The sequence below is a fragment of the Carcharhinus amblyrhynchos genome, chromosome 5, assembly GCF_965287045.1.
Source record: "Carcharhinus amblyrhynchos chromosome 5, sCarAmb.v2.hapA, whole genome shotgun sequence".
Classification (NCBI taxonomy): Eukaryota; Metazoa; Chordata; class Chondrichthyes; order Carcharhiniformes; family Carcharhinidae; genus Carcharhinus; species Carcharhinus amblyrhynchos.
Genome location: NC_137328.1, coordinates 5,867,973 through 5,888,373, shown reverse-complemented (window position 1 = coordinate 5,888,373; position 20,401 = coordinate 5,867,973). Strand labels below are relative to the sequence as shown.

The window sequence follows — 20,401 nt, the reverse complement described above, 5'->3', positions numbered from 1 at the left end:
TCAAGAGGGAAGGAAGTAAGGGGGGGTCCTCTCCCCAGGAGATAGGGGATGTCAAAGAAAATAACAGAAAGTGGGGTGAGGCCTCTGGTGCTCTCTCCCTGGTTTCGGAGAGGGGGAGACTGGGGACATTATTAAGGGACAATGCTGCAAAACAAAACAATATCCCTCTCCCTTGACGGGATGACTCATTGTAGACATATAACCCTCTTCATTAATTGGTTGGATAGCTCACTTCCGGAATGGAAGGACTCACTGACCCCGGAAGTAGATGATTGGGGGAGACCGGAAGCAGGCTGGGCTGAAGCTGTGGGGCCTTTGAAGGGGAGCTGGGGGTTTTTTTTTGGGCAGAATTTGTTTTCCTGTCTTCTTCCTTTGTTGGTCGGTGAAGCGAGCGGGCGGCCGACATGTCGATCGAGATCGAATCGGCTGAGTAAGCGGAGCCGTTAGAATTCAAACCGCGCGGGACCGTTAATGGAACGCGGGGCGGTTGGCGGCTCGAGCCCCGCGCGCGCGGCGGCGATGGCTCTGCAATCAGAAAGCAAAGCCCAGATCTTTAATTTAATGTACATTCCAGCGTAGAGAGTTCGAGCAGTGAATTCACACTTTGCATTATTTGCGGCATAGGCTGGGCTTGGCAATGCAATGACTCTGGGGTTGCATTGAAAATAAACATCCGGTCCTTTAAAGATGGAATTCACTACCACAGAAAGTGGTTAAGGCTAAAACCTTGTCTAGACCGTAGGGATTCTAGGATTACGGAGGAAAGGGGATCAGGGTATTGAATTGGATTATCGTACTGAATGGCAGACCAGCCTCAAAAGGGCTGAATGGCCTACTCGTAGCCCCTTTGTTTCTATGATGAAGGTTGATGTGTAAAGGTCTGTCTCTCCGATGGAGTTCCCACTGGTGGTTGGGACCCAAACCCAAGGGGGCTTGGTAGTATGAGATGGTCACTAATATGCTGGTAAAACACTGGTTCAGCTTCAGCTGGAGCATTGAACAACAAAAAAGTGGACAGCACAGGAATCCTAACCCTTTCCTCCTCCAAGCCCATACTGATCATGATGCCCTAACTAAACTACAGAAAAAACCCCACATGCCCTTACTTGGTCCACTTCCCTCTCTATTCACGTACCCATCCGGATACCTCTTAAATGTTGCTAAAGTGCTTGCTTCCACCACCATTTCAGGCAGTACGTTCCAGACACCCATTACTCTGTGAAAAAGTTCCCACCACACACCATAGGACCCCTAAAGTACAGAAAGAGGCCGTTTGGCCCATCAAGTCTGTATTGACCACAATCCCACCTGGGCTGTATTCCCCTAATCCCACAGATTTACCCTGCTAATCTCCCTGACATTGGGTCAGTTTAGCTTGGCCAATCCATCTAACCTACACATCTTTGAATTGTGACTGGGAGGAAATTGAAGCACTGGGAGAAAACCCACGCAGGCACAGAGAAAGTGGCCGAGGCAAGAATTGAAGCTAGGTCACTGACGCTGAAGTAACAGTGCTAACCATTCTGCCATTGCCATCTCCCTTCAATTTGGTACACACACACACCCCCCCCCCCGCCCAACATGGGAATAATTAGAACTAGGGAGACGCTTTAAAAATAATGGGGTGTTCCCCCTTAAGTCGGAGACGGAAAGGCATTTTTTTTCCCACTGCAGGTCTTGAGTCTTTGGGACTTCATTTCCCTGCAGTGCAGTGGAAACTGGACCAATGAATGTTTTTATGGCTGAGATGGACATTCTTGACTAACAAGGGAGTCCGGGGTTATTGGTGGGACTGGGTATGCTGAAAGTAGAGTCAAGACCAAAATGGGATCAGCTGTCATCTTATCGAATGATGGAGGAGGCTCGAGGGACTGAATAGCTGTTTCCTATTCTTAATTTGTATGACTGTATTGTCTCCAGTTCAGGATGTTGGGCAACCCTGTGGAAAAATTATCAGGACATTCAAAAAGGATTTTTTGTTTGTCATTTTCTTTGTGCTTTTCTCATTAAAATATGTCAAAATATTGACAATGGTCGGGGGTGGGGGGAGGAGTGGTGGTAGAATGGCTGTTGCCTTAACAGTTAAGCTTCAGCCAAGTGGATAATGAGTCCTTTTGCTTTCCAATTAGCATAGTAAGTCACAAGGATTGATGTGTTGGCTGACTAATGGCTGAAGTATGAGGGCAGTTCCTATGATGAAACTTCCAGACATACATTTAATCACATTGGCAACCTTAATTACAGAAAGTGCAAAAGTGGTTCACAAGGATGGCTCCCGGGCTGAGGAATGGCAATTACAAAGATAACATTGGAGAAGTTGGGACATTTTTCCTTGGAGAGAAGGTTGTGAGGACAAGCTGTTGAGCGACAACTGGGACGTTGTAACTATCAGAAATGGCTCAATAAGCTTCTCTAGTCATAGAGAAGACTGATGGGCGATCTGATTTAGCTCTTTGATTATGAAGGATTCAATAAAGTAGACATAAAGAAGGTGTTTCTGCTGGTGGAGGGAATTCAAAGCCATAAATATAAAGTAATCACCAATAAATCCAATGGGGGAATTTAAGGGAAACGAGTTAAATGAGGAGAGTGTGAGGATGTACGTGGAGCACAATCATCAGCATAGAAAGGCATTTTTTAAGTGATTCCCATTTGCCTGGGTACTACAAATGGGAAGCGTTAAGACTGACATTGCCAGTAATGATCTCTGGTATTGACAGCCCAATTATTGCCAATGCCCATTTCAGGACCAGCACCAACCTATAGCTTAAATATTAACTTCCAACTTCAAACCATAGCCCCGAGAGCTGAAGGCTGAATCATGTGTTATATAGTAGTATCTAGGAACTGGTCTGTGGTATTAACACTATTTTCTCATATAATGATTCAGCACGGAAGGAGGCTATTTGAGACAAAATGCCTGTGCTGACTCTTAAATACCCCTCCTCTGGACCTTGCACAGAGCCCCACAGTATATTACCTTATAAGTTATGTCTAGTTTTCTTTTTGAAAACTTGCAGGCAGTGCACTTCAGATTGTCATAACTCGCTGTGCTTAAAAAAAAAAATTCCTCGTAACTTGGATTGCTTTGCTAATCTATAAATAGCTCCTTTACCATAGCAATGCATCCCAAAGCACTTCAATTTACATTATAAAGCAAAATTTGACACTCAACCACACAAGGTGATGTGACAAGTGAAATAGTGCCAAAGGATCTCTGACCCCTAGTCGAGAGGGCAGATGGCTGCATCTCGTCCTATCTCTAATCTTCCTCCATCTGTAACTCTCTAACCTCTCTTGATATCCCCATTCTTAATCATTGTACTGTTATTGGCCATGCCATCCTCTGCCTAGCTCCTAAGCTCTGGAATCACCCCCCCCCCCCCCCCCCCCCCCGGCATATATATCCACTCTTCTACCTCTCTTTCTTCCTTACTTCCTCCCCTTTTTTTCTAGCCTACTAACTTCATATGGCCTGGTATCAGACTTTGTTTTGCACTGTTCTTTCAAGAACCTTGGAGCATTTCCCTACATTTTAGGTTTATAAAAATGCAAATTGTTGGATGAAGTGAGGGTATTGGACATAGGAATCTTGCTTTGATATTTCCATAATAAATTCCTGTATCTGTTTTAGTAATAGAAACCTCCTATTAAACATGTCACAGTGTCATTGCATCCTCCTGTAAGATATGGTGCAGCAGCCCCTAGATGCAAACTTTACATTGTCAATTTCTGCTAGCAATTTAAAAAATTTCAGCCTTTCATGTTATTGGTGTAAGGCCCACCCCAGAGATATGAGCACATAGTCTAGGTAGTCATTCTAATGCAGTGCTGAAAGATTGCTGCAGTTTTGGAGGACTCTCTTTCAGATTATATGTTAAAACTTCGCTATGTTAAATATATATAATATATATTATATCTTTGAGGAGAGCCCTGGCACAATTTTGAGGAGTGAAGTAATTCTAGATCAACAATTGTCTTTCAGTTGACACAACTAAAATGTAAACAAAAGACCTAGAGGAGGCTGTTTAGCCCCAAAGCCTGTTCCACAATTCAGTGGGATCATTCTGATCTCTGACCTAACTTCATAAAGCTGCCTTTGGTTAATAATCTTTCAGTTTCAGACTTTAAATTAACAATTGATGTAGCAAGAATTGCTGTTTCCGTAAGTGAGTTTCAAATACCTACCATCCTTCGTGCATTGAAATATTTCCTGATTTCCCTCTGGAAAGGGCTGGCTCTAATTTTGATACAATGCTCCCTAGTCTTGGATTCCCCAGCTCTGGTAGTAGCTTCTAACTACCCTATCTATTCCCCTTCAAAACTTGAAAACTTAAATCAAATCACCGTTGACCTTTTTTAAAATTCTTTCATGGAACGTGGATGTTGCTGATGAGGCCTCATCTCTAATTGCTCTCAAGAAGATGCTGGTTGGCCACTGCCAGTCCATCTGGTGTGGGTACTTGCACTGTGGCTGTTAGAAAATAATCGTCTAAATACCAGGGAATGCGGCCTTAGTTTGTCATCTTTCTAGTCATTATCACGTTGTCTTTTGTGGGAACTTGATGTATGCATATTGGCTGCTGTGTCTCATACATTACACCAGTAACTGTATTTCTAAGATATTCATTTGGACAGTACAGTACTATTATGATGTACTGAGGTTGCAAAAGGTGCAATCCAAGTTTGTTCTTTACAAATGTTGATACAGGCATTTATGACAGGAAAGTTAGACAGGAGGTATGTTCAATATAAGATTTATAATACAAGTAGATTTCGCGTGTCGTGTATATTTGCTTTGCGTTGGCTTGGTTTGTAATATAAATCTGGTGCATTTTTAATATATTAATAGGGCTGCTTTTTCTTTATTCATAGTGTTGTCCGTCTGATCATGCAGTATCTGAAGGAGAACAATTTGCACCGGACCCTGGCAACTTTACAGGAAGAGACCACAGTGTCTCTGAACACTGTGGACAGTATTGAGAGTTTTGTAGCAGATATAAACAGCGGCCACTGGGACACTGTATTACAAGCCATACAGTCGCTGAAGCTGCCTGATAAAACTCTCATCGATTTGTATGAACAAGTGAGGTTTTCCTGCATCCTCTGTTCTTGTTTCAGGTTCCACCATCTGTAGTATTTTGCTTAAAATAATTAATCAAATGTGATTACTCTGAAGACAGAAGGAGGGGATTGTGTTGCTATAGCTACGTATGTTTTTGTACTGTTGTGGAGGATTTCTACCTGAAGGGGAAAACATTTTTGTTGTGGTTTCCCCCTTATTTGCAAACTGAAAATTCCCATGTACTATTTATTTGAGCAAATGTTAGCTTCTACAGTAACTGAGAGCTCATTACCATCTAAACGCATTTTGCAGCCATCACCACACAAGTCAGATTTACTTCAGTGATTATAGTTTCCAATTTCTTACTGTTTTAAGTCCAAATTATTCACACTAAAATGTATAAATCCTGTGTCAAGTCAGCTAGCACAAGGTTTCAACAGCAATGCACCAAACCTAAGTATGCCCCAAGGCAAAATCAGAGTAAAGACAAAGCATTTTATAAGTTAAATGCTGAAATTATTTGACAATGTGCTGAAAACAATTAACAATTCCAAGTTACTGGAGTTAGAAGCATTGTAAACAGATATGCTTCTGACAGTGTGGTATTTTACTATTGCGCTCTCAATGTGAAAGCAGCAATGTTCACTTGTACCAAAAGGCTTGAGCACAAACCCTGAGCGGGCAGTTTCATGCAGTAAGTGGATGCTGCGCTGTCAGAGATGCTATCTTTCAGATGCCACCTTAAACTAAGGTTCTGTCTGCCCTCAGGTCAACGCAAAATAAATTGTGCCACTACTGTTCTGGACTTGACTTGATCAGTGAATACCTTTTAACAATTGGATTAATGTCGGGTAATTGATCTTACTAAGTCTAGGTGTGCCTTGTTTTTGAATCTCTTCTGTGGAAAGAAAAACAGTGTGCTCTGTGAATCCATAAACTAAGCTTAGCATAATACTGAGAGTTTTGAACTTGTTATGTCTACTGTTCATTCTCCAGGTAGTTTTAGAGCTGATTGAACTTCGTGAGTTGGGTGCTGCTAGATCATTGCTACGACAGACTGACCCGATGATTATGTTAAAACAGACCCAACCAGAGAGATATATTCACCTTGAGAATCTGCTAGCAAGGTCCTACTTTGATCCACGTGAGGTACGTTAGCATCTTTCATTTGGCAAATTTTGGGAAGGTGGAAGGGAGAGCATGTGGAGAGAACAGAAAGTAGATATCTGTTGAATGTATGGTACCTATCGTCTCCAGGTGTAGATTATAAATAAACTTTCTATTGCTTTTGTCAAACTGGTGAAGTCTCTAATTTCTTTCCAGCAGTTCTTCACTTACCACCCCATGACTTCCATTGATGCTAAACATACAACTTGAATAAAGACCCCTGAGAAACCAAGGTTTTTAAATTGATAATGCTTTTTAATAATCCTTATCCATAAATAATGTGTCTTTTGAATATTGGATAAAGTGAAGAAGTATTTAATTTCTCCGCTGACTGGCTATTTATACTATTGGAGGCTTTGGCAATCACAGTAAGGAGTTGAATATTTCACAAATGAGAATGTATGGAATCATGATGCAACCCACATGAAACGAGTATAAATTCCTGCTATGGAGGTCTGGGGCTATTTTGTTTGAACACCATTATACTTTGCTGCTATAGGTGGTTTTATATTAAAGGTGTGTAGTCAACATCAGTCCTCTTACCTGTAATGGCACATTCATATTTCAAGCCAGAGATTAAATGATATCTGCACCTACGTTTCTTTGGTTTGGGCTGCCTACCTGATTTATTTCAGCTTCCCTTTCAACGATGTAATTTTATTTTTATACAGGAGCTGAGATGGGTTGAAACGCATAGACTTGTGGATGTCAGTTTTCATGCCGTGCATATATTTGTAATGCACGCATCATGGAGGCCACATGGTCCATCATGCAACTGTGTTAGTACTTTGAAAGACCAATCCCAATTAATCCAACACACCCTTACTCTTTCCTGTAGCTCTGCTAATTTTTCTTTATCCTTCAAATATTTATCCATTTCCCTTTTGGAAGTGGTTTATGGAGCCTGCTTCCACCATCCTTTCAGGCAGGGAACATTCCTGATCACGACTCAGTGTTTTTAAAAACAAAAATCCTTGTCTTTTTATTTCATGTCAGTAATATGTGTGAGTTTCCTCTTGGTACTCCAATTTTCTCCCACAGTCCAAAGATGTTCAGTCTAGGTGGATTGGCCATGCTAAATTGTCCCTTAGTGTCTCAAGATGTGTAGGTTAGTGGAATTAACACAGTAAATATGTAGGGTTATGGGGTTAGGGCCTAGGCAGGATGCTTTGGGTGCAGACTTGATGGGCTGCATGCCCTCCTTCTGCACTGTAGTGATTCTTTGATTCTGTTAAGTCCAGCTGCAGCTTACTGGGTATGTTTATTGCATTTCAAAGTACTTCAGATGCACATTGCCAACTGTAAATGTGAGGTTGGTGAATGGAACACAGTCAACCAAGCAGAATAAATTGAGAGCCTGTGAAATTTTACTTCTTAATTATCCATCATGCCTCAGTGCATTGCTGTATGTTTCTCCTTAGGCTTACCCAGATGGTAGCAGTAAAGAGAAGCGAAGAGCAGCTATTGCTCAGGCACTGGCAGGAGAAGTCAGTGTGGTGCCCCCTTCACGTCTCATGGCTTTGTTGGGTCAGGTAAGTGTACTGCATTTTGCTATACTTGTTGCATTCCATTTAATGTCCGTGCTTGGAATATGTTGATTGGAGCATAAACATTGTACTGACTGTTGTTTGCAGTAACTTTGGTATTAATGAACATTCTAAGCAGAAGCATTTGAGTAGAGAGAATTATTGTGCTGAGAAGATCATTTACATGTTGCACATTGGTAAATTAAAGACTTACAAGGAATGCTAACCTAGGTGTTCCTTTTATAATGCCAGTGGTAACGCATTTAAAATGAAGAGGTTTTAATTGGAGTTAAGATTGGGAAACCTAGGCCACAATAATCAAGAATGCAAATAATTCACAACCAACTCTCTTGCTTTTATACTTTTTGTCATTTTATACATTATTAAAATGTCACCTTTTTTAAATTATTTTTTGGTTGCTTTAGGCATTAAAGTGGCAACAACACCAGGGGCTGCTTCCTCCAGGTATGACGATTGACTTGTTTAGAGGTAAAGCAGCCGTGAAAGATGTAGAAGAAGAGAAATTCCCCACTCAACTCAGCAGACACATCAAGGTAAATGCTATATTTAGATTTAATGAAACGCATGTTACTCCTGATCGAGCTGAACTCTCAGCCCTATGGAATTGGTTAAACCATTCATGCAAATACACATTTAATGACTAAGCACAGCTATGATCTCAATGTTTTGTTTTAGAATTTTGTACTATTCATAGATTAGCGGTGTGGGTAAACATGATGTTCAAGTGAGAGTTTTTCCAAGTAGTTTCAAGCTTTCATTTAAATGCAACTTTCAGAATTGAAGGGAACGTGCTGGGGAACGTGGGTTTAAGTACCTTTAACTTGAGATAAAAACCAGATTTCCTAAAGGTAAGACAATTTGTTGGAATGGTCAGAATGACATGAATGTATAGTCAATCATTTTGTATTTTTTTTAACAGTTCGGTCAGAAGTCCCATGTGGAATGTGCTCGCTTTTCTCCAGATGGTCAGTATCTTGTTACTGGTTCTGTGGATGGCTTTATTGAAGTGTGGAACTTCACCACTGGCAAAATTAGAAAGGTAAGTACAGGAGGGAGAAGTTTGCGGTGGGTGTCTTATGTGGGTGGCATAGTGGAACAGTGGTTAGCACTGCTGCCTCACTGTGCCTAGATTTGATTCCAGCCTTGGGTGTGGAGTTTGCCCATTCTCCTTGTGTCTGTGTGGGTTTCCTCCACATGCTTCAGTTTCCTACCACAGGTCAAAGATGTTAAGGTTAATTGGATTAGCCAAGGGCAATGTGTGGATTATGGCATAGGGTGGAGGAAAGAGCCTGGGTAAGATGCTCTGTCGGAGAGTTCATGTAGACTTGATGAATCAAATAGCCTCTACTGCACTGTAAGGATTCTATTCTGTTCTATGGTAGTTTTAAGATCTCCATTCAAACTTCTCTTAGTCAAATATTTCACTGTGTCGTGAACTCATAGCTGTTTCTGGTGCTTTGCCAATTGTAAGGTCTATTTTGCTCATCCTTGTTAAATTTGGTTGACTTTTCTAGCTAGAACAGATGAAATATTTTAAAACATACAGGTACAGGAATGACTAAACCTGTTTTTTGATAACACTGGATATTTTTAAAAAGGTGTTAATGGCAATATTTTTGCTTTGATGTGAGGTCAACATTCAAATATGAAATATACTTAAGCCAATTTTTAAATTCTACCTGCAATAAATTTAGCATGGTTTAGAATTCACATTTATTGTAAGTGTGCAGAAAGCTATTGGGAAGAACCTTTTTGAAACAAATCTGCATGTTCCACTGATGCCATGTCAGTTTGGTATCTGCTGAATGAAATTACACAACTATCCAAGTTCAGAGGTAGAGGCCATGTTGTTCATAATTGCATAGCACATTTGGTTAGAATGGAATAGAAGCCCTACAGTGCAGAAGAAGGCCATTCAGCCCATCAAGCCTGCACGAACACCATAATCCCACTTATTTACCCTGCTAATGCCCCTGACAGTATAAGATAATTTAGCATGGCTAATCAACTGCAAACCAGAGCATCTGGACGAAACCCACACAGAGTGCAAACTTTACAGACACAGTCCCCCAAGGCTAGAATTGAACCCAGGACTCTGGTGCTGTGTGCTACTGTCGGTGTACATAATCCATTAATGATAGCTTTTCATTTTGTTTAGGTATTTATTTTTGTTAACCTCATGAAGGAGTTCACAATCTGCCCCAAGCTTCACCTGTATTTAACTCAACACTTTTCATTGCTAAAAGTGTAATTTGTGGATTATCAATATAAGGGTACTGCATCACGTTTTATTATAGTGTGACTACTGTATCCGTGAAGGTTACATGAACAATTTGACTGAATGAAACTGTTTTTCACCGATGAACTGTTTCTCATCAGCTGTTTTTTGATGTGTATAATGGACATATCTTGTTGGAGGCGTCTTTGGCTTATTTTATTTCGTTAGTAAAATTTTGCAACAATTAGTATGTTAGCAGATGTTGTTGCTGTTGCATCAGCGATGGATACTTCATCCTGTTCTTAATTCCCTATATGTCATTTTCTAGGATCTGAAATACCAAGCACAGGATAACTTCATGATGATGGACGATGCAGTTCTTTGCATGTGTTTCAGTCGTGATACTGAAATGTTGGCTACAGGTGCACAGGACGGAAAGATTAAGGTGGGTAGTTCAATTGAGAAAATGTTTTACTTAGATGTAAAGCTAGCAAAGGTGCCTTTAAGTTTTAAATTGTCCATATAAATTCATTTACAGTGATTGATGTTTCATCACCTTGGATGTAAGGTGGAATAAACAAACAACAAGCAATCCTCCAGTTAAATGTTATTTGTATCAATATTTAGGCAAATAAGAGAATAGTCAGAATGTGGAACTTGGAGTCGTTGCACATTTGAGGCAAGTAGAGTTAGAGATTTACAGCATGGAAACAGGCTCTTTGACCCAACTTGTCCATGCTGCCCCTTTTTTAACCACTAAGCTAGTCCCAATTGCTTGCGTTTGGCCCATATCCCTCTACATCCATCTTACCCATGTAACTGTCTATAAATGCTTTTTAAAAGACAGAATTGTAAGTGCCTCCATTACTATCTCTGACAGTTTGTTCCAGAGACATACCACCCTCTGTGTGAAATGCCCCCTAGACCTTTTTATATCTCTCACCTTAAACCTATGCCCTCTAGTTTTAAACTCCCCTACCTTTGGGAAAAGATATTGACTATCTAGCTGATTTGTGCCCCTCGTTATCTTATAAGATCAGCCTTAAGCCTCGTACGCTCCAGAGGAAAAAGTCCCAGTCTATCCAGCCTCTCCTTATAACTCAACTAATATTCTTATTAAATTAACTAATATCCTTTCTGTAATGGAGTGACCAGAACTGCACACAGTATTCCAAGTTTTGTACAACTTCAACAAAACATTCCAATTCCTGTATTCAGTATTCTGACCAATGCAACCAAGCGTGCCAAATGCTTTCTTCATCGCTCTATCCACCTGTGACTCCACTTTCAAGGAGCTATGAACCTGTACCCCTAGATCTTTGTTCCATAACTCTTCCCAATGCCTTACCATTAACTGAGTAAGTCCTGCCCTGGTTCAGTCTACCAAAATGCATCACCTCGCATTTGTCTAAATTAAACTCCATCTGCCATTCGTCAGCCCACTGGCCCAATGGATCAAGATCCCATTGTGATCCTAGATACCTTCTTCACTGTCCACTATGCCACCAATCTTGGTGTCATCTGCAAACTTATTAACCATGCCTCCTAAGTTCTCATCCAAATCATTAATATAAATGACAAATAATGTTGACCCAGCACCAATCCCTGAGGCACACTGCTGGTCACAGACCTCGATTTGAAAACAACTCTCTACAACCACCTTCTATCTTCAAGCTAATTTTGTATCCATTTGGCTAGCTCACCCTGGATCCCATGAGATTTAACCTTTTGCAACAACCTACCATGTGATACCTTATCAAAGGCCTTGCTAAAGCCCACATAGATAACATCAACAGCATTGTCCTCATCTGCCTTCTTACCCCTTCAAAAACGCAATCAAATTTGTGAAACATGATTTTCCACTCAAAGCCATGCTGACTGTCCCTAATCAGCCCTTGTGTCTCTAAATGCCTGTATATCCTGTCTCTCAGAATACTTTCTAACAACTTATCCATAGTAGATGTGAGGCTCGCCGGCCTGTAGTTCCCAGGCTTTTCCCTGCAGCCCTTTTTAAGCAAAGGCACAACATTTGCCACTCTCTAATCTTCAGGCACCTCGTCACTGATTCAAATATTTCTGCTAAATTAGCATAGATGCATTTAAGGGGACGCTAGATAAACACAAGGGTTAAAGGAATAGAAGGTGAAATGAAGAGGGGTGAGAGACTTGTGGGGCATAAATATTGGTGTGGAGCAGTTGGAGTGAATGGCCTATGTAATTCATCCAAAGTGCACCCTCAATAAGGCTATACAATGAGGAAATGTGATATTTAGCATGTCTTACCTATGGTGATTTTGTTAATGCTCTTATGATTTAGATCATGTTAGATCAGGAGACAGTCTTACGTCTTCATTCAAAATGTATTGAATTTTGCAAGCCACCTTAGTTGAAATGCTTAATTCAACTTGGTGAATTCATTGTCAGGATTAAAAATCTTTGAATTATGTGGAGATTGTAAGAATTTTGTTCTTTATCGTTCAGTCCCTATTTCTGATGGATTTCAGATGAAATTATCTTGGTGGGCAATGGCATGTGATGAATCCTGTGATTGGGGGAACTGGGGTTAAGCTGCAGTTAACCTTGTGCTAATTGCTGATTTCTATAGATTATTGCAAGACTGTGGAAAATTTCCATGTGCTGACTTTGCATTTAGAGAATATTGGTTCATTGTGTATTCATTGATAATTCCTTGCAAACATTTCTGCATTTGTCTGTTTCCCATATTGTTTTCTTTGCAACTTTTTAATATTACTCCCTTTTGATCCCTCTCCTGTGAAGAAAATAAACTGGAGCCAAAAGATTAAAGTATGCTACAATCTTATTTATTTTGCATTAATTTGCAATGGAGATCAAATTCTTGACCTTCCTTTTGCATGTAAATAATGCTGATCTGAACACCGTAACCTGAGTTCCCTCTGATCGCAAGCAGCAAATTGTAGGTCATTTAGTTTTAAATAATAGCGAAAAGAATTATTTTGTAATATGATTTGTTAATTGTGAAATTTTCAACTAAAGAAACTCTGCACTGCAAATTGCTTACGGAGACTGGGATACTAAACCCTGAACAATGTGTTGGTTGCCCCACAGGTTTGGAAGATTCAGAGTGGTCAGTGTCTACGCCGATTTGAACGTGCTCACAGTAAGGGAGTAACCTGCCTGAGTTTCTCCAAAGACAGTAGTCAGATTCTCAGTGCATCTTTTGACCAAACAATCCGGTGAGATGTCTTTTAATTTGATTGTGAATTTTGTTCCCCACACATCTCATCTCATAATTGCTTTAGGAGGCCTGATGGAATATTCTAGCCAAATCCCAGGGGGCGGGGGTGGAATCATCTGCTGGGTTAGAACGCACATTTAAGCTTTGTGTTAGGTTTGTGAATTGCAATGTAATCTCAGGAGCTGAGAAATCACTCTCAAATGAAGTTGTATGATAAAATTTTACACCTCTCAAATGATTGCAACCCAAGGAATCTGTTTAGGTGATTTGAGTGTGCACAGAATGGTATCAGTCATTATACTTCTGGACCATCTTATTAATCTAAGCAAATCTAAGACTTGTAGTATAGTTTGTCGGTTCCTAATGGTATTTAGGATAATGTTTCAGAATGGTGGCACATTCTAATTATGGGAACTTGAAAGTGGTACAACAGTAAAAAAGATATTCTAACATTGATTATGTAGATATTTCAGATAGAGAAACTGAGTTTTTTTTTAAAACGTTCTCTTTGGTAAGATGTAAAGATTGATAACCTAGAAGGATGCAGTGTTAATGTTGTAATGCAACGTGGAAAAGCAGAGTATCTTTGTTGATCATAGCACCATGTTCAAGTTCCTGATCCATTAGGTGGGGCATACAAAGTTAAGATGCATTATATTTTTTATCCTTTTCTTCCCCAGCTCCAAAAAATTAAGGAGCAATCAAGAGCGAGATTCACTTTGATCTTTGAGAATTGTTGTTTGCTTGGTCAAGGAAATGGTATGAGGGAGGGCAACTGTAGTGATGTGAAAAAGGGATTGTCATTAATAATATATATAAAAAGGGGTTGTCATTAATAATATATTATGACCGTTTTTTGGTAGGATTCATGGTCTGAAGTCCGGAAAAACGCTGAAGGAATTCCGAGGTCATACATCATTTGTTAATGAAGTGACATTTACACAAGATGGGCATTACATTTTGAGTGCATCCTCAGACGGCAGTGTAAAGGTACTTCACATTAAAGTGAAAAATGATGTATGATGAGAAATCTGTGACTGTGAAAGGTTTTTCCTTTTGGGTTAATAAGTGTGCCAGTAGGTCAGGGGCATTATATGCTTCTGGTGTTAGTGAATCAAGAAAATGTAGTTTAACATTTCAGATTTTCCAAGAAAAGTATTTTATATTCAAATCATTGGAATTTTGGTCATAAAATTCAGCAGTGTGTATGTTTTCCTTCCTTTGTCCCTTTAAATAGCCTTTAGAATTAAATAAAAATTAACTTTTGTGTATCTTGACCTATGTACATTACAATTGATAGCCAAGCCTAACAAATGAGCAATTTCTGTTTGATCTCAAGGTGTGTATACAAATTCTATGTGGCTTCACAAAGATGTGCACCATAAATTTTTAACACTACACTTTGCACATGGAGACTTCCGATTTGATAAAAGGCATTTTGAGTGGTGTGAAATATTTTTATTGCTTCACTTGCAGATCTGGAATGTGAAGACAACAGAGTGTGCAAATACCTTCAAGTCATTGGGCAGCTCTGCTGGTACCGATATCACAGTGAACAGTGTACACTTGCTGCCAAAGAACCCTGAACACTTTGTTGTGTGTAACCGGTCGAATACAGTAGTAATCATGAACATGCAAGGACAGGTATGACTGCACACTGGTTTACTAAAGCGGTTTGTTTTCAGTTCATGAAGTGGATGAGTTTTTAAAAAGTCTAGAATACTGAATAAGACAGGATGTTGAGTTTGAATAGTGTTTCACTTGCTACACTCATAATTAAGCAAGTTTGTATAACAATAGTTGTGAGGCTTTAATTCAAAGTTTGAGATGTGTAAAGATTTTTGATGGGTTGCTTTTTAATTTAATCCCTGGATATTATTTCAATATCAGACAATCATCAATCTCTTTTGCATGGCTAGGAAAAATCTCAAATTTTGGTTTATTCAGAAAATACTTGATGTAAAATTTGTTGGCTAATAAGCTCTAACATAAGTTTTCACTTAAATTTTATGTTTTAAGAACATAAGAACATAAGAAATAGGAGCAGGAGTAGGCCATCTGGCCCTTCGAGCCTGCTCCGCCATTCAATAAGATCATGGCTGATCTGTCGTGGCTCAGTTCCACTTTCCGGCCCTCTCCCCATAACCCTTAATCCCCTCTCTTATCAAAAACCCATCAACCCGCTTCTTGAAAATATTTAGCGAGGCAGCCTCCACCACTTCAATGGGTAGAGAATTCCAGAGATTCACCACCCTTTGAGTGAAGAAGTTCCTCCTCAACTCCGTTCTAAAACGCCCCCCCCCCCCCTTTATCTTGAGGCTGTGCCCCCTAGTCCTACTGTCTTTTTTGAGCGGGAAGAGTCTCTCCACCGCTATCCTATCCATCCCATTCATCATCTTATACGTCTCAATGAGATCTCCCCTCATTCTTCTAAACTCCAACGAGTACAAGCCTAGTTCATTCAGCCTCTCCTCATAGCTCAACCCCCTCAACTCCGGTATCAGCCTAGTAAACCTCCTCTGCACTCCCTCCAAGGCCAAAATATCTTTGCGCAGGTGCGGCGCCCAAAACTGCACACAGTACTCCAGCTGCGGCCTCACCAATGCCCTATACAGCTGCAGCAAGACCTCCCTACTTTTATATTCAATCCCCCTCGCTATGAAGGCCAGCATCCCATTCGCCTTCCTGACCACCTGCTGCACCTGCAAGCTGGGTTTTTGCGACTCATGCACAAGGACCCCGAGGTCGCTCTGCACCGTCGCCTGCTGCAGTTTTTCGCCATGTAAGTAATAGTCCTTCCTACCATTCTTCCTTCCAAAGTGGACCACCTCACACTTGCCAACATTAAATTCCATTTGCCATTTCCTGGCCCATTCGCCCAGCCTATCTAGATCCTTCTGCAGACTCTCCACACCCTCCGCACAATTTGCCGTTCCCCCAATCTTGGTGTCATCTGCAAATTTCGACACCCTACACTCGGTTCCCTCCTCCAGATCATCTATATAAATGGTAAAAAGCTGAGGCCCCAGCACCGACCCCTGGGGCACTCCACTAGTCACCATCTGCCAATCCGAATAGCACCCGTTGACCCCCACTCTCTGCCTCCTATTTGACAACCAATCCTCTATCCACGCTAACACCCTACCCCCAACTCCAAGTCCCCTGACCTTCTGCAATAACCTCTTATGAGGTACTTTGTCAAACGCCTTCTGAAAATCCAGAAAGACCACATCCACCGGCTCTCCTCTATCCACCGCCCTAGACACATCCTCATAGTACTCCAGTAAATTTGTCAGACACGACTTCCCTTTAATGAAACCGTGCTGCGTCTGCTCTATCAAGCAATTCCCTTCAAGATGCCTTGCAATTTCCTCCTTAATGACGAATTCTAACATTTTACCTACCACAGACATTAAACTAACCGGCCTATAATTCCCTGCCTTTTGCCTGGCACCCTTCTTAAACAACGGCGTAACATTAGCCGTTTTCCAGTCTTCCGGCACTTCCCCGGAATCCAGCGACGTCTGGAAAATAACCACCAATGCATCCACTATAACCTCCACCATTTCTTTCAGAACCCTCGGATGCATTCCATCCGGTCCTGGGGACTTGTCCACAATCAGCCCCTCCAGTCTGTCGAGCACCGCCTCTCTAGTAACAGTAATGTCATTAAGACCCTCCAGTCCTACCACCTTTCCATCGCTAACACCCGGCAAATTATTCACGTCCTCCTCCGTGAAGACAGAAACAAAAAAGTTATTCAATACCTTAGCCATATCCCCATCCCCTACCACTAGGTCACCTTTCTCATCCTCTAAAGGACCAACGTTCACCCTAGCCAGCCTCTTCCTTTTTATATATTTATAAAATATATTTATGTTTTGTTCTTTGGCCTTTTCTTTGGATTAGCTCCTCTCCCATAGATTGATTCATTAAGACTATTTCCAGAATGGTCATGGCAGGGTTCTACCCTGCTACCATCCATTGGTTTTGTATGTGAATCAAGCTCTATGAAATTTTCTCTCATCACTCTTCAGATGTTGGGCTGGGAGAAAAGATCACAAAATCAGAGTGGTTAATATGGTGCATTAGAAATAATCCAGCAATAATTGACAAATTACTTGGAAGGAATTTGGGTCAATAAATATAAATCAATCATCCAGAGAATTCAGAGGAACTTTTTTGCCCAGAGTGTTAGAATGTTGGACCCCACACCACTAATTGAGGGAAATAGCATAGCTGCATTTAAGATAAAAATGAGAGAAAAAGGAATAGGAAAAAATATATTGATTGGAAGATGGGTGGGATGCTTGTATGCAGGACAAACCAGTTGGGCTGAATGCCAATTCTATGTAATGTGTCCAGTAAGATTTTTTCAAATGAGCTAGTATTTTGAAATTTGAATTAAGGGAAATTGTTCTTCTGGCAAAAGGGCTTCCAAAAATGAGGCATTACATTTACTTGGAGAAACTGAAGAAGTTCTCCATAAAGCAGTAAAGGCAAAGATTTGTTGGAGATCTTTAAAATGAACATGTTAGAAAATTTCCAGTAGCTGCAGCCTCTCTAATTAGAGGGCACGGGATTAAGGTGACTGACTAAAGAATGGAAGTGCACATTTAACATCGGTTGGAATTGGGAAGGCTGATAAAGTGGAAAACAGGTTCAATAACATCTTTCAAAAAGGGAAGTGGATAAATACTTGGGAGAAAGAAAATGCAGGAATATGGGTTATGAGTAGGTGTGACTGGATTGATCTATGAAAGAACCAGCACACAATGAGTTGCATGGTTTTGAGAAATGGGAATTTTAAACTAAATGTCTTGCTAAATCCATTCCATTACAGATTGTGAGGAGCTTTAGCTCTGGTAAAAGAGAGGGAGGTGACTTTGTGTGCTGCTGTCTGTCTCCACGTGGCGAATGGATCTACTGTGTTGGTGAAGATTTTGTGCTATACTGCTTCAGTACTGTGACTGGCAAACTGGAAAGAACATTGACGGTGAGGAGATACATTCTAATAAATCCAAGTGCTATGTAATTACATTTTGCCTATGCTATCCTATAAATCAATATACAATTTGAGTTTAAATTAAAATTTTAAAGGAAATTACAGGATTATAAATGTTGTGACCTGTTTAAGTCAATTGAAGCCCTTTAGTTTTGTATTGATTGTGTTGGTACATTTTTGTATAATTTTGCAGGTCCATGAAAAAGATGTAATTGGAATTGCTCATCATCCACATCAGAACCTGATTGGAACCTACAGTGAAGATGGTCTCCTTAAACTCTGGAAACCTTGAAGGAGTGATACTTATGATTTTTTTTTAAACCTTTGCCTCTAAAATAACCCTTTTAATTTCTAAGTTCAAAGTACCACACAGAACAATGTGCTGAACCTCCGTAAGCTCAGCACCTAGTAACTGCAGTGCTGTTGACTATTTTCATTACAGAACCAAAATCACTGTCGAGTTTGAAGTGTAGTTTTAAAATAAAATGTAACATTGAATGACCAAACTCAGTGATTGCTTTAGCTTAATGTTAACTGTACAGTTTTTATACACAACCTGAATAACAGTTGTAATGGGCAATAACTGCTGAAGCATCTAATTCAACTTATCCATCTCCAAGTAAGTAAATTCCGTATTGATTGGTTGTTACTGTGGTCAAAAGGCCTTTGCTGTTAATATTCAGGGCAGCTCTTTAAGCTTGCTCCACTACTTGACACAATGGCTAATGATCTGCATCAACTTACCCTCGCTCTCCATATCCTTGACTGAGATCAAGGATCTTAGCTTTGCAGTGTGACAAGTTTCTTATCTGTTGTAAATTGACCTTTAATTGCAGCCTGATCTAGATTTCACAGAAAACACCTCTACCTGCTTCAGAGATCATGAGCTTAAATTTAGACCACCTCATTACATGAACCTTCAAATATACTACCTCCCAATCAACTATGGATTAGTGTGCACAGTACTCTAGATGTGTTGTTGAAACTAGTTGTGACAACTTTATTCTTGTACTCCACTCTTGCTTATTTAAACCACTAAACTAACATTGTTTCACACAATTGTTTTCACTAAAACGTATAAACTTCACACTTTAGTAATCTCAGCTCACATTCCCACTTAAATAAAATGCAAGTAGTAAAGCTAAGTTTGCTGATGAAATAATGTATCCAAGTCATTACTCCAATAGTTAGAGATTATCAACTTAAGTATCCCATCCATCTGTTTCCTGTCCATTAACTAATCTTCTATCCGTGTCAATATAGTGCATTTACAGCTCTTCTCCCTTATTTAAATGTACAACCTCAACTAACTGTTAAACTTACTAAATGCCTACACTTTCCAATGAATTAAATTAGGCTAACTGGTCTATAATTTGCTACTTTCTTATGATGTGGGTTTGTTATTAGAGATCATTCAACTTGAGGTAGTAATTATTGCCATACAACTCTTTGAAACATCTTGTACTAATAATGCTCAAAGCTAGTAGCTGAAAATCAAAGACTGGAGTTCCAGCTCACAGCTATCATTAATTCAGATTTACAAAAAATCTCAAGTGAAATTAGCCCCCAAAGACAGTATCTTTATTTAAATACAAGTTTGTAGAGTACACCAATAAACATTCAAGAGTACACAAAAGCATTATCCTCCAATTACAACCAATGCAACCATGGATGTTAAACATGTACAATGATTGAGGTTGCAGTCTTCATACTCAAGTCTTCCACAAACAAACACAATTTGAAGTCATAGAGAAGGCCTGTTTTTAGGAGGTCTGACACTGAACCCCAGTTCTGGGGTGATCATCCTCATCATCATGATATGCCTCACCATTGTAGCGTTGCCTTGACTGCTGTGGATCAAAATCTACCAAATCTACTTGTTCCATGTCATCAGTGATGTCAACCTCATGTCGTGCAGGGAGCAATTTTTCTAGAAGAGCTAGTTTTTCTGTTTGGATGGAGCCATTGGGAGGAAAGTTTACCTAAAAGGCAAGAAAGATATGTAATTAACTATATATATATATTGTATCAGCTGCTTTTCAGTTAAGATGCATGTTCTACAAACAAAGAAATGCTGACATTCATGCCAACCTATTGTCATATGGAAATTGATCATGGGGTCAATGACTACAACGTCACCTGTAGATTCATAGATAGTCAAACTTTTAAGCTCCCACAAGCA

General features: G+C 40.1%; 2 protein-coding genes across 5 annotated transcripts in view; one reads left to right on the top strand and one right to left on the bottom strand.

Annotated features, from left to right (window-relative positions):
- Nucleotides 1-290: 290 nt before the first annotated feature.
- Nucleotides 291-18,737, top strand: smu1a (SMU1 DNA replication regulator and spliceosomal factor a). Its single transcript, XM_080188404.1, has 12 exons — nucleotides 291-430; nucleotides 4,876-5,086; nucleotides 6,062-6,214; nucleotides 7,654-7,764; nucleotides 8,184-8,312; nucleotides 8,699-8,818; nucleotides 10,326-10,442; nucleotides 13,085-13,212; nucleotides 14,078-14,204; nucleotides 14,691-14,858; nucleotides 18,058-18,210; nucleotides 18,413-18,737. Exons 1-12 carry the CDS (start codon nucleotides 405-407, stop codon nucleotides 18,509-18,511), a joined length of 1,542 nt encoding a protein of 513 aa, XP_080044530.1. The 5' UTR covers nucleotides 291-404; the 3' UTR covers nucleotides 18,512-18,737.
- A 1,031-nt stretch (nucleotides 18,738-19,768) lies between these two features.
- LOC145342865 (dnaJ homolog subfamily A member 1-like) overlaps nucleotides 19,769-20,401 on the bottom strand; it is a 28,315-nt gene continuing 27,682 nt past the window's right edge. For all 4 annotated transcript variants that reach the window (XM_080188400.1, XM_080188401.1, XM_080188399.1 and 1 more), the window contains exon 9: nucleotides 19,769-20,201. In XM_080188400.1, the coding sequence (XP_080044526.1) occupies nucleotides 19,983-20,201 (219 nt within the window). In that variant the 3' untranslated portion in view covers nucleotides 19,769-19,982. The remainder of the gene's footprint in view (nucleotides 20,202-20,401) is intronic.

Bases quoted from the DNA above. Each gene is read 5' to 3' on its own strand.
- smu1a (XM_080188404.1), top strand. From the start codon at position 405: ATGTCGATCGAGATCGAATCGGCTGA. The intron at 7,765-8,183 runs GTAAGTGTACTG...TGGTTGCTTTAG, and splicing joins TCATGGCTTTGTTGGGTCAG to GCATTAAAGTGGCAACAACA. The intron at 14,205-14,690 runs GTACTTCACATT...CTTCACTTGCAG, and splicing joins CCTCAGACGGCAGTGTAAAG to ATCTGGAATGTGAAGACAAC.